General features: G+C 43.8%; 1 protein-coding gene across 1 annotated transcript in view; it reads right to left on the bottom strand.

Moving 5' to 3' along the window:
* The window catches only part of ATP11B (ATPase phospholipid transporting 11B (putative)), a 57,279-nt gene extending 44,647 nt beyond the window's left edge, over nt 1–12,632 (bottom strand). Inside the window, exons 1-9 of the mRNA XM_035891150.1 lie at nt 12,543–12,632; nt 11,174–11,311; nt 10,557–10,607; nt 9,264–9,380; nt 8,396–8,485; nt 5,186–5,266; nt 648–755; nt 384–512; nt 153–256 (exon numbers count right to left, since the gene is read on the bottom strand). Coding sequence (XP_035747043.1) covers nt 153–256; nt 384–512; nt 648–755; nt 5,186–5,266; nt 8,396–8,485; nt 9,264–9,380; nt 10,557–10,607; nt 11,174–11,311; nt 12,543–12,632 — 908 coding nt within the window. The remainder of the gene's footprint in view (nt 1–152; nt 257–383; nt 513–647; nt 756–5,185; nt 5,267–8,395; nt 8,486–9,263; nt 9,381–10,556; nt 10,608–11,173; nt 11,312–12,542) is intronic.
* Nucleotides 12,633–14,085: the final 1,453 nt, after the last annotated feature.

Below are 14,085 nucleotides of genomic sequence, written 5' to 3'. Positions count from 1 at the left end.
CAACTTTTAGTAAGTACAGATGTATAAACACTTATGCTAATTATCAAAACCTAAAATGTAAGCCATTTTAATTCCAGCAAGACGCATAACCTTACTAACATTAAAAACTTAATTCTGATTTAATTTCAAAATATTCACTAAAAAAGCGATACCTGTATAGATCTGCTTCTGGCTGCTGACATTCTATGACAGCTACAAGCTTGTCCAGGTTGGCAACGGACTGCAACACTGCTGTTTCTGGGACTGCAACGTGTGTCTGTAAAACAGTGTCCATGAAGTTAACGACACCGGAGCACAGGGCAGGGGGCGGGGGCACTCCAATGGGCTGAAATAAAATGGCACCGCAAATTAACTACATCGCATTTCACAGCAGCAACCCAGACCTTAAGATTGGTCTCTCCATCCAAGCTTGCGGTAGTAACATGGCATGATCCATCGACTCGATCAGATGACAGAAGCACCAGGTCAACGGGAAAAGTCTCATCTTTGGCTACTCTGACGATGTCCCCCACCTAATGAAGTGCACACAAACGAATTTCAGCATTATTACCGAATCATGATGACACAGGCCACGATGATTAGTAATGAACAAAGAGCTTTAGCTATGCAACAGAAACGCAATTTTCAGTTTGTCCTTGGGCACATACCCGAATGTTTTTAGATCTAGTTTTTACAAGGCCACCACTTCGAACAACATAAACAGGAGCACCGTTTACTTCATTGTCTGCTTTATGGCGTAGCCAGTCTTCGTAACCCTGCGGAGAACACAAACAAATTTAATTCTTAAGCAAGAAACCTGTACACATAGCAAATATCTCCTGAGCAAATGTGCTTCAAATGATTTGCTGCATAGCCTGAATATGATTAACAACTTCCCTTGAGTTTCCACTACAGCTGGTACTCAAGAACTTGGGAAACCTCGTAATTTTTTACTCACTGTACACAGATAAGTGAAGGCAAATAAAGTAGCAAAAGTGGTGAAGAAACTTAACAGTCCCGTGTTCTGTTAAAACAGGCAGTGATGTTTTCCGTAGGCAAGACGAACAAGCGCTCATTCAATCTTTCATCTACATGGATTGACACACCACGAAACTGGGAACAGCCCCTCCCGGTCTCTCTTACGGATTTTTTCTTTTTAAAGAGAAGTAACGGTCTGAAATTTCTTCCTCATGTCACACCACACAGCACTTCTTACAGTTCCTGCCATAGCCTATTCGCGAAATCTTAAGATTTCTCAGTTTTGTACGAGAGGCTGTTCACACACCAGCTCTGCACAGCAAGAAAAGATGACTGAGAAAGTTTTAGTTCTTTGAGTCGTAATTCAAGAGTGCACAGCAACTGAGTTTAATGAATAAATTAAGCAGCTTTCCTTTACCCGATATTCAGCACCTCTTTAAGCGCCCTTTATCCCATGCACACATGTGCAAATATTCCTGAGAGTGAATCCAGGTCTATTATTCCCCTTCTATTTTCCTAGGAATACATTGCAAGAGCATGACTGCCAACAGCATGATCTCTGATCCCAAGCCTAGGTACTGTTTGGAAAGGAGCAAGCACAAGGAATGGATCAGTCTATGCAGAAGTTCAAGTGCCTCTCCTGTCCTGGCAAGGCTCCTTCAGCTGATTTGCAGTAAGAGAGACATCTCCTAAAATGCTTTTCTGTAGGTATTTGAAAAAAAAAAAGAAAAAAAATGTGAGAGTTAAAACCACTTCCTTGGAAGTTTGCAGGCAGAAGAAGGGGGCCCTCTGAAACAGCAGGCATAATCCCAAACCATCGTAGAGTGCTACAGACACTGTGTGTGGATAATACAAAGAGTACAAATGCAGCGGTAGTTTGGAGAATTCTGCGGTTGGCTGGAGTTTAGAGGAAAGTTATGAGATGAATTTGGCATGTTACAGTTAGAGTTTTGCAGTTCTACCTTCACACACCTCTGCTGTAACTAGCACAAATGAGTGAGGACAGCACGACGGCGCTACCTAGGGGGAAAACAAAAGGAAAGGAAAGAGGGAAGCTTTGTATGCCAATGGCTTAAAACCAAATAATTAATAAGTGTGCAGTAACAGCAGCCAGACAGAGACACACTGGAAAATCAGAGTCCTAAAGCCCCCAAGTCTTCTCCAAGAGCACTTCCTCATCAGTATGGAAAAGCATCAGGAGTCAGCACCTGCAGCTCTTCGTTCAAGGTGACTGACCAAAGGCAGCCAGGATTTAACCATCATCCAGTAACCTTGGGGCATGTGCCTTGGAAACCCAACAGCTGAGCAATGCGGTCGTTTGGCAGAGAGCTGAGATGTGCCTTTTTGGAAAGCACCGGTTCCAGCGCCTCCCCCACCTGACACCTACTGCCTCCACCACCAGGGGGTTCCTGAGAACCACCTCACTGTGGCCAGGTTAAATTCCCCCCAAAATCTACCCACTGCGGCATTTTTGAGAGACTTCCTTATCCTCACTTGCGCATACTGCAAAAATATGGTGAAAAAAGAAAGATGCAATAGGAATACAGGGAATGCTGCTTAATTGCATGAACAGAAACTAAAGATTAAAATCCCTCAATTAAGTTATATTCTTAAGTCGTGCTTAAATAACTGCATCGACGTACTTGAGGAACAGACAAAATTAAAACAGGCTTGCATATGCCAGTAGCAGGTCTTTCATTCTCAGTTTAAGTCTATAATTAATCAAAACCTGCAAAGTAGTTATTTCTAATTTGCCTGACATCTGTGTCCAACCAGCTTGTTTGCTAAATACCTAAGAACTTATGGAAAAGGACTAAAGTCCTTAAAGTTCCTGAGGAAATACCTTTATTGTGTTGTATTTTGTTTGGGGTTTTTTTAACTTTTTGTTTTGTTTTTATTTATTCTATTTTCTAATTTTGGACTCCTCTGAGGACTGGATACACATCTTCACGGGCACGAGGAGGAAAGTGCCCTGGCTAACAAGACAGAGAAAATGACACAGCATGAGTTGCATCACTTTGCAGCCTTGTACGTCCTTCTTCTGACCTAGGCGCAGTTGCACTTCCAAGAAGAAAAAGTTCCATCTCCTTGGCTGAGATTAAAGTAAGACTGAGTTTGGGGTTTGCTAGAGGTGCCATGTTACCTGGCTGTCTGGAAGCAGGGGAAAGATTTTCTACACACTGCTAAGCTTCTCGAACCTGCACATGGTTAATGCTTCTATTTTTCCCCTTCATCTTTTGAGAGACCACCAAGTTACAGTCTAACCTTTACCCCGATGTAAACTGTACAGAACCAGGGCCCTGCAGCTTTCAAAAGGGGTTTCTTCCCCTAAAATCTGCTTCCTATTCCCCTTCCGGTTTGAGAGAAAATGGGAGCTGGTTTTGAGACCATACTGGGTATTTTCCCCTCTGCATTCCAACAGAAGATTTCTTTCCCACTTATCCAAGGGCAGCCTGTTGGAAATAGCACGCTGAATTGCCTTCCCAGGCTAACAGCTCGTGAATACTCTTTGCCTACTTTGCAGCAGGTAGGATAAATCTAGGAGTCCATTAGACCAGCTTAGGTGGTTCCAATGGTCCTTGCAGAGATACTGGGACAATCAGAAAAACTCTTCATGCTTGGCATATCCTTCCAGAAGGAATGCCAGAATCTCAGTTCTTTGCAATTGATGGTAAGAGACTTAAATTTCCCAAGACTGGACATCTGGAAACAAGGTGGTAATAGATTATTTGGACTGTTCTAGACTTACACAATCAAGTCCCATTTCTTTCTGGAACAAAAAAATCCAATATTTATAATTCAGTTGCACAATCTCCTTCTGTTCACACAGCTTTAAGGGATATTTTCCACTGCCTACTTATGACTACAGCTCTTGAACATGTGATTTTTTTGGAGTGATTATAACAACTGCAGTTGAATAGGATTAGGGCACTCTAACATATACAAATTGCACAACAACAAGATGAAACGTTAGTTCAAATATTACTCCAGCATTAAGATCCCCTCTGCCCCAAACACCATTCTATCCACCTGAAAGCCAGAGCTATTTTTGCTTTTGCCCTGTTCCGGGGTGGCTTCGGGTCTCACTGGCACAGAAGGCAAATTGGAATTCCAGCTATAGCGCCACAGCAGCCTCCTTTCTTTTCAGTTGCTACGACTGCGGCTCTTCCCCAGACAGCCCTGTCAAACCCTTTGAAGGGGACAGTTCCTGAAAATTACCTCCCTGCAGAATAGATTACAGTTTCTACCCACATCACCTCTTTATTTATGTGCCTGTTTCTTTCTCCTCTCACTTTAAGCTTTTAAAGGAAATCGGTAATTTTTTTTTTTTTTAGCATTCTCCTTCCAGGGCTCTAGGTCTCAGTAGGATGTACTATGATGCTTGAACAATATTTCTATTAAACTCAGAAGACTTTTCTCATTTAAAGCACTATAAAGCACTCCAAAATGTTTCATGCAACCAAAGAAAAAGAAAACAGAATCAGAAGCTTTCTAAACTGGACCTTTTGCCTGGTACAGGATTTACAGTTAATATCTATTTTACGCCATAAACCACACTCCTTGGGGCAAAATTTGCCTTCTAACTACTGACAAACACAGATCGCACCATTGCTTCATCTACCCAAGCTCCTTTCTCCGCGTGTCACGTGGGAGGGTTGGTTTTAACATGCAGCAAGATGTGCCAAAGGAATAAGTGAGGAGCCTTCAGAAAAGGTCTTACAGCAAGTGACACGTAATGTTTGGACAAAAATTCTGCCTGACAGCCATTCACTGTCCATTTACGGGCACCACAGGGAGTCACTGAGCACTTGACAACTAACCAAAATGCTTGAGTGTCTAACAGAAACATTAAATACAAAATCCTTTCTAAAAACTACACCTTTTTAATTTGTTTTTAGTATCTCAAGATTACCTTGGTCAGACTTCGTTAAGTAACATTACCTTAGAAAGACTTCATGCTACAAGATTTTTTCCCTTTACCTGTTTTATGGCTGTCACAGTTATGACAAAGAATAATGGCAATCCACTGGTGATAGGACTGGTAGGGGTATCTATCATGAGCTAAAAGAGAAGAAAATACGAAAATTAGCCCAAATTTTGTTTTCACAATTGTACTTTCAAAAAAAAAAAAAAAAAACCAAAAAAAAAAACAAGATTACCTTGGTCAGACTTCGTTAAGTAACATTACCTTAGAAAGACTTCATGCTACAAGATTTTTTCCCTTTACCTGTTTTATGGCTGTCACAGTTATGACAAAGAATAATGGCAATCCACTGGTGATAGGACTGGTAGGGGTATCTATCATGAGCTAAAAGAGAAGAAAATACGAAAATTAGCCCAAATTTTGTTTTCACAATTGTACTTTCAAAAAAAAAAAAAAAAACCAAAACAACAAACGCCGACCAAAACCCAGTGAAGCAAAATGACAACTATTTTCCAAACTCCTCATTATAAACTGTGAGTACTTTTACTGCACTTTCTGCAGTGTTTCCTGACACCTAATAACACAGTAACGGTGCAAACAAAGGTTCTGGGGCACGGAGCACTCGATCACATTTGTAACGCATGTGCCGATTTTGAGAGTCCTTACCAAAAGGAGGATATGTTTTCATCCTACAAAGACGAATTCAAAAGTCTGTTACAAAGGAAGGAAATCTACGTTTTGCAAAGCTGATTCAATGCTCTCTACTGCTTAGCAGTAATGTAGAGCATAACAACATCCACCTCAGAGGGAAAATAAAGGTTAAAATAGTAATTCCAGCAGTTTAGGTATAGAGAACACTCCTCCTTAGATGGCTCCTTTCAGGTTCCCCCGAGTTAACATGCAGTTCTTGCAATCTGTGCTATTATTGCTGGCATGCCAAAAGTGCGGTGTACACGCTACAATTTGGTACGTGGGGGGCTGTTAGGGGTTCTCCTCTGCTGCAGGAAAAAACCCAACATGGTCAAGTGCTGTAAAGAAAATGAACACAAGAACTATTCAAAACCACGGACACTGATTCGATCCACTTTACCTGAGACTTATGGCATTGCTTTGGGAACCGTTAAAGAAAAAACAGAAAAACAACACACCAATCATACGTAAGTTTACTCTGTTAAGAGCCAAGAACCTCACAGAGAGAACAGATTATGCCACCTTAAAACACATGCATGAGCTTTTTTTTTTCCCCTCACTGAAAGACAGACAATTTATAGAAGACAATAAAAATCAGATCTAGCCTGCAATATTGTCTGTTCTTCAACCGTAGCATTGCAATTGCAGCTTGGCAGCATGTTGTCCAAGAAAACCCATGCCAAAAGCATCTGATTTTTGGCTGAACAGAGTTAACCATGACATTTCTGCCACCTACACTCTCTCCTCGCTTCTCAAGAGAGGCTCACATGTGAAAACGGACCAAGTTTTGTGCTGGTGGAACCGTCACAGCAGCCCGCACCTCCTGCCTTTCACCAGAACACCCTGGCCCTCAGCCTGCTGCCCAGCCGGGCAGGCATCCGTCGCACGACCGGCACGGAGCCTCGCGCCGCCCAAACGCAGCCTCCCACCACGCGTCAGGCACCAACGCGTGCGGTGAACAGCGAGGACTGGGTTGTGCCGCATGTCTACGTCGCACCATGAGAACTTGCCCGGGCTCTGTCACCCCCCGCGGAGCAGGGTGGTAATGACAGACACTGCACCTTGGGCACATGAGGCTCATATGCCGGAAGACACCACGGTGACCAACTTTTAAAGGCACCTTTGCCTTATAAGAAAAAAAAATATTAGATATTCATGAACTTCCAAATGGGATTTGACTAAAACCAGATTTCCCTTCTAACAAATGAACAAAAATGCCGGCAGCTTTTCTCCTGTTCAGCTCCCAATAGACATTTCCCATACAAATCAGGGCATCCACCCAAGTCACGAGCCGAGGGAAGCACAGGATTACACTTGGAATAGGAGTTCTGCCTTTAGATCCGTATTTGTCCACTGACATCACATGCAGATATTACTGCAGTCTAACAGGTTGAAAGAAATGTGACTCAAAATGGAACTAAAGAGGTAAATTTGCATTAAGAAGAAATAAAAGCTTTAAAAATGCAACATGGTCTGTGGTTACTGTAAGTAACATTCATGTTCCGTCTCCAGCATGCCCCCCTCTTCCTCAAGCTACAGTATGTTAAACAGCATGAAACACCATGACAGGAAGGACAAGGTCAGTAGCCTTCATTAGGAGGATGGGATTGGCAACGCGCTGTGTTAGACTCCGTTAGAGCTATGGGACTGTAGTCATGCCCCACGCAGGAATTCTCAGCCTACCAGAAAGTTTGTTCTTTCTAAATGTGAAAGAACAAGAACAAGGGACACAGGAGGCAACGGATTAAAAACACAGAACTGGCCTGCTACTGCCATCTCGCACACAGAAATCCCATTAACTCTGTGCCATTCCCGCTTTTTGGCACATGAGGTACTGTCCTTTTCAGACACTTACTGTAAATGGTGGTTAATCAGTGTGGAGGGCTGCATACCTTCAAAGCATTCTATTTTACAATGGAAGAAAAGTTTGTATGCCCCAAAATCTTGTCTCTGTCTCAGACATTAACTGGTGTTTCAAAAGTTACTCTCTCTCCTTACAACCTTTCTCTCACTTATCCTTCATCTACTAGGCCTGCGATAGCTCAACAGAATTCAAGTACAGTTACAGAGCTGGAGGTGCAAAGACCACAGAACATTTGCAGACTGTCATACTTTTAATATACTTGTGGATGTTCTTAATTAGAAGAGATATACCCTGCTACAAAAGCCACAGTATTTTTTCTGACCCAGGCTGTACCAACATCAACTGAGGTCTTCAGAACTGACAAAATGTCAATCTTAGCTGTGAATTTTGTGTGTTCATTTTATCTGAACAAATGGAATTCGAGGACCTTAGAACTGCATGACAATAGCATGTTGATTTAGAAAACCAAGATCCCACCTACAATGAGAATACACAATAATCTATGCTCAGCTCAAGAGCAAACACGCTGCCCAATTTCATGCATGTGAACTTGAACGTCTGCATTTCTGCACGCTGATCTCCAGGCAGCACTTAGAGACACACAGGGTAAAACTCCCGGTTTATTCAACCACCACCGACGGCCACAAAAATCGAAAAACATCTTTGGAATTCTGTTACGAACTTAACAGATTTGAAGTGTATTTTGAGGCAGACAGTTGAGCCCCTGTGCTGGCAGTGCAAGGGGCTTTGCACTCACATATATTAGCATTCATGAACACTAAGGACAGTATTTAAATTTGGGCATAAAATTCTTTTTAAAGTTATTTTCCCGGAGAAGCTGGAAATGTGTTGTTTCTTACAGACAGAATGTGTAAGTAGAGAAGTTAAATTCATAGAACAAAAAGCAGTGGCAGAATTTACAATATAAATTGCAATTTCCTGAGTATTATTCAACTTACCTGAACCAAAAATATAATCAGAAAATAAAAGTTGGCTACTCTTCTGAACTGCTCAAATAAGTTTTTTGGAACAAAATTCCACACTGTGTACTGAAGGGAAAAGAGGGAGAGAGAGAACAGCTGTGATATAATGAACAATTTTTCAGTGAAATTCAGTTCTGTTCCCATTAAACTCTCTTATCCTAAATATTTTTATTTCCCACCTCCCTCCCCCACCCAATCCTTCTTCTGGTCTTGCCCTACTGCCACTCAGAGCTGCTGTATCCGATATTTTTTTCGGTACAGCTAAGGGGTAAGCAGGGGTAGCAACTGCATCGCCTTTCCAGTCGAAGTCTGAAGCGTTCTCTACCGCGTGGGGCAGGAGCAGCTGGAGCCGTTTGGCTGCTCGCGTCCTGGCTGGCAGAGAAGAGATCAATTCTTGCAGCTGTAACCTTCTCTCTGCGCTACAGCAACAAGACTCATCCCCACCATCAGTCCTCCTGGGAATCTGCTAGGACGGGAATCTGCACACGCAGCCCCTTGCTGATTTGTTCTGTGCAGAGCTCACCGTGCGGCTGTGTTATAAACCCGCACCACCAGCGGTTCTGCGCATCGCATTCAGACACAGGCAACACTGGTTTAAAACCTACTTTTCTTCAGAAATTCTTAATGCTTAATTGTTCTGTACTTTGGATCTGAGGAGAGAGGGACGAGAGCAGGAGAAAGACTACGTAGGAAGCAGCCCAGCTTTCTTCCCCAAAAAGTTTGGAGCTTGTTTCATTTTTGATCTGTCTGTGCACCATCAGACATAATACACACACGCACGCTGGCCACACAACTACTTACCTAACATATCAAGTGGTTTTCCCAGGACAGATTCATTCCTTACCTTGGATGAGATGATTCTGTTGTCTGCAAACTTCTGAGGAACATAATGGCCATGCTGGGGAAAACGATTTGCTATATAAATAGTTCTTGTATCGCTTTGATGCGGTGGGTCAAAACCCTAAAACACAAAATAAAAAAGACTATCAAGAAAGACTGTTTTATTAACTGTAGTTTTGAAAAATGGTGATCTTTGGGCTGAAAAATGATACCCAGATATCAAGCAGCAGTTTTAGATGAGCAGCTTTTGAATGGGAAACAAAAGTAATGTGTAAATTAAAGTCTGCTGTGTCCAGAGAATCTCCAAAAATTGGGGGGGGAAATCTCAATTTTGAGGTGCTCGTTCTGGAAAATGAAAGAAAAAATCCTACGTCTCAGAATGAATAGAAAGTACTCGCTACCATGCAGCCTTGAAGCCCCGTGAAACAGCAATGAGAAGAACGCATACATGAATTACAGCCCCTCGCAGCTGGGCTCACGGTGACCCTAACAGAGCAGACTATGAGAAAAGTAAAAGGGCAAAACAAACCAGCCCGACTCGTACGCGGTGATAACTGTGTTTGAGAAGATCCGCACCAGCTTAAAAACAAAAGCATGTTCCCTAGACAGAGAGCATTTCCCCACACAAGTTCCATCTCCACGAAGTACCGTTTTGTCTAACCTCAAATGGGATTTCCTGCCATTACCACCAACTCATCCATGAATGGCAGCAACACTGAAAGCCAACCCACAACAAAAAAGGATGCTTAGAATACTTATCGATAGTTTCCTGCCAAAACAGGAGATCTGAGCGAGGTGCCTTGAACCAGAGCCCTGTTCCAGGCCTAATGGTCAGTACTGTCACCAACTGCCTCTGCGAGGGGAAGGGGAATACAGGTGTGGAACTTGCAGAGGACACCACCTCGGGACTGCAAGAACACCAAGCGACACGAAGAAATTCAAAGACACCTTGACCAGCCAGATGGCCGACAGAAGACTAAAGGATACAGCAGTTAGACACAATTAACTCTATCTACAAAAAGAGAATAAAAGCCTGTACAGGAGTTCTGCAGAAAAAGACCAGAGGCTGAATGTGAGTCGGTAACGTCACCCCGCTGAGAAGAGGGCCTTCAGTACGAGGGGGGAGCGGGAGCCACAGCCGAAGCACTGCAAACCAACTGGAGAGCATCCAGGGGAGTGGAAGATGAGCCAAGACATCCTGCAAACATGACATATAATGCAAGGCTAAAGAATCTAAGAAGCAAAGAGCAAAGAAATTGGGGTCATTTGCCTAGAGGAGAGGGAGCTCGGGATATACCCGCACATCTTCTGATACACAGAAGACTGTTCCACCAAGACCAGGGGTAATCTGAAGGACAACAAAGAACAGAAGCAGGCTTAAGTTGCAGCTAGGAAAACTTAGTTCGGATATTGGAAAAAAAAACCCAAAAATTCCTTTCTAATGGAAAGGAATAATTAAAAACCAAACTAAGTCATATGGGAAGGTTTCAATGTCTCTGTAACACAAGGGCTTGTATCTAGGTCACTGAAGTCTAGCTTTAATTAAGCCTTTCCTGGGGCTACATGACTCACCAGAACCCTTCCTAGCTCTAACGTCCTGACCTGGAGAAGCAGGTGAAGGCAAAAGACAACAAGCAAGACAGTAAAACAGTACTAATTCAGATAACAGGCCAAGAAAATTACTAACATAAGAAACAAAAAGCTTTAAGACACGGAACAATCTAGCGAGGTTGAGTTTGGAAGTGTTCAGTTGGTCAACAGGGAATCACCGGCGGTGCAGGAAGCAGTGAGTTTCAGCACGAGCATCAGACGTTCCTGATCTCAGAACCAACTTTGCACTGTAGGCACCAAGTCTCCTTGTTCTCCGATGCCAAGAGAAAGGACGGCTGATGAAAGAGGTGGAAAGGGCATTACCAGTTCCACTACTGGAGGTGAGGAACTACCTTTGCCGTTGTATTGCTCCACTTGCGAAGCTAGGCTCAGACCTCGATCTGTCTCGACTACAACCTGACACTTACAGAACTCCCACGAGGACAATTCCGCACCGGGCAACTGCAGAGGGCGATGAACGGCGAGCACAATGAGCTGCACCAGAAATGGCTGGTACTACCAGCTAACGGAAAGTCTTGCTTGGTCAAGTTCTCTAATGCAGGGCATTAGGTATGTTCACGTTCAGGATGGTGTCATATTAAAGTAAAAGAATAATTTAAAAATCCTCTCAAACATACAAATTTCTGTATTTGGCATCATTACTACAGAAACATTCTTGTTCAGAAAGAAAAGTCCAGAAGAAAGAAAAGAGGAAGAAAGGAAGGGGAGGGTGTTCAAAGAGATTTGAAGGCGAACAACCTTTAGACGACAAGCAGTGGAAGGCTGCTCTAGTCACGTGCTCCTGTGCAAAAGCTTGTTTGAAGATAAGAGTGGAGCAGGGAGGCAAAAAGTAGATAGGGGAAAGGACTGGAAAGAATACAGAGAATGCCAAAAGCAAAACGAAAGCAACTATTCACAACTTAAAAGAAATAAAACTTTAAGAAAAGAAACACAAGCATGACAGTAAGATGAAAAAAATATACCTGTTAAACGCTGACACAAAATTTAACAGGAGAACAACGTTTGTAGCAGCAGCGTTTTCGATATCTGACATTAGTGACACACCATTTCAATCCAGAAGATGCCACAACAAAAGCGTTTTGCAAGCAAGAAAAAAAATGTGCTTAATTAGTAAGAGTAGGAGCACAGCTCTCTTCCATCTCAGAAGCGTCTGGCACTCGCACATCGCCAGACAGCCTCGCTGTGGAAAGTCATACTCTACCGCCCGAAAAAATTCCACTCCAAAGCAAACAGATGTAAAGCAGGGAAAAACAGAAGGAGCAAAGAAAGCAGCTGATAACTCTTCTGCTGGTGATAAATGCTAATCTCCATGCCACTCGCTGCAAGGTATTGCAAGAGAAATGAAAAGTTTCAGTGTCTAGGGCATCGCTGGATCTTTCCCGGACTGTTTATATGCCCCTTTAGGCCAGCCCCCCAGCACCTGAAGGTTGATGAGTTTAATGACATTTTTATTACGAAGAGTAGAGACCTCCAGACAACTCAAGCCTAACTGCCCGAGCGGTCCCACCAGAGGAGAACACCTCTGCTGCAGCGGACTCGGCTGACTAAAGGCCAGGAATCTGTTTCCCGAATGAGAACCTCGGGCCACACAAGCTCACAGGCGCAGCTGCGGAGCTGAAACAGCTTAAAATTGCAGTTTATACACATTCCCCTCTGCTTTGTTGCAATCTACCACGGAGAAAGTGCAAGAGCTGAGCAGGCGGCAGATCGGTGGAGACGGCACTGCCCAAGCAAGGCAGGCCCGGGACAAGAACCTGTTCATGCCGTTAGAGCTACGGCCGGGAAAGGACACGTCCCTGCCAGCCTCGGTGACTTGGCCGTAGGCACAGCCGGAAACGAGCGTCAGAGCTGGGAACAGAACCCGGGGTTCCTACGGTTCATGTCTGTAACCGTGAAAGACCATTTGCAGTTACCCAACAACCCTGCCACATCATCAGCTAGCGAGGCTGCAACCGAGCAGAGCTTCCAGAGAAGCTTTAGTTACTCATCTCTCCAAGGAGAATTCTGCACAGAGCTTAAACTTAATTGTTCAAGAACTGAAATGCCTTTAACTTTTCTGTAACTGTGGGCAGGTCACAGATCCTGCTCCTGACACAAAACTGATCTGTAGCCCAAACTTCTGCCCCGCGAAGGAATTCTGCATAGTGCCGATCTGCAAGCCAAAGAGATGCAGAAAGCATGGGGCAGCAGGAACACCCAGCCCCACCAGCGAGGACCGGTGACGAGATCAATCGTCCTTTCCAGCTTGGCAATACCTGCACGGGTAATCACAACTCATCTGACGAGCCATTTTTGCTCATGATTTGCATAGATAGTATACTTGAACATGATTTCCCAGTGTTTCTTGGTCATCATTCACAGCTTTTACAGGAGAAAAAGCAGAATTACGTTTGCTAAAAGAACTTCTGCTACGTGACCAGCCTCCAGTGACAGAGGTTTCAAAGCAGCAAGTCTCAACGAGAGCCTCCTCCTCCTCCTTCCAAAAAGCCCACTGAAAGTGCTAAGGAGAACAGGAGCTCCCCCAAAGCCCTCTGGACACCACACACTGGTTAATAAAACCAACAAACAGAAGAAAACTCTGTCTTGGGAAGCCTTTTTCCTAGGGAGGTGACCGACAGCCTGCGGCCGCCGCAGAACACCACCCTTCCCGGCAGGCACCTGAGAGCCTGCCATTGCCCTGCTGCCAGGGTATCTTCCGATTAAAGGTGTTTTGAGAAAACGGATTTCCTTGCTTTGGATTTTTTTCATGGAATACTTTTTGTCCACTGAGATGATCTATTCACACTCCACGCACATTTTCAGAAGTCTGTGCGAATTTGCACTCAAACCAGTCAGCCAGTAATTCTTTCAGTCGGGTAACTGGGCGGGAGTCAAACCGAATCTGCCGTATCAAAGGTTCGGGTGACGGAGCAAACAGCCTCTCACGGCAATTTGAAACACTGCTCTAACAGCTGAAGTAGTGAATCAGCTGGAACACCCTGTGGTTTACATAGTGCCGTGCAATTTGTTCCTCCTCTTTTAAATATCACTGCAGTAAAGAAATAAAACAGCATTAAAAGTCATGAACTATTCATGCAACTTCCTCTTCCCGCTTACTGTATCTACAGTTGTTAAAAACACCTGGTAACAAGCCATGCTGTAGCCTCCTGAAGGACCTGTAACCAGACCACATTATTTTGTGACAACCAACGCTCCAGGAAGGCCTGAGGAACGCT

The sequence above is a fragment of the Egretta garzetta genome, unplaced genomic scaffold, assembly GCF_000687185.1.
Source record: "Egretta garzetta isolate BGI_Z169 unplaced genomic scaffold, ASM68718v1 scaffold663, whole genome shotgun sequence".
Lineage (NCBI taxonomy): Eukaryota > Metazoa > Chordata > Aves > Pelecaniformes > Ardeidae > Egretta > Egretta garzetta.
The sequence above is the reverse complement of the archived record's forward strand: the minus strand, read 5'-3'. Positions and strand labels throughout refer to the sequence as shown.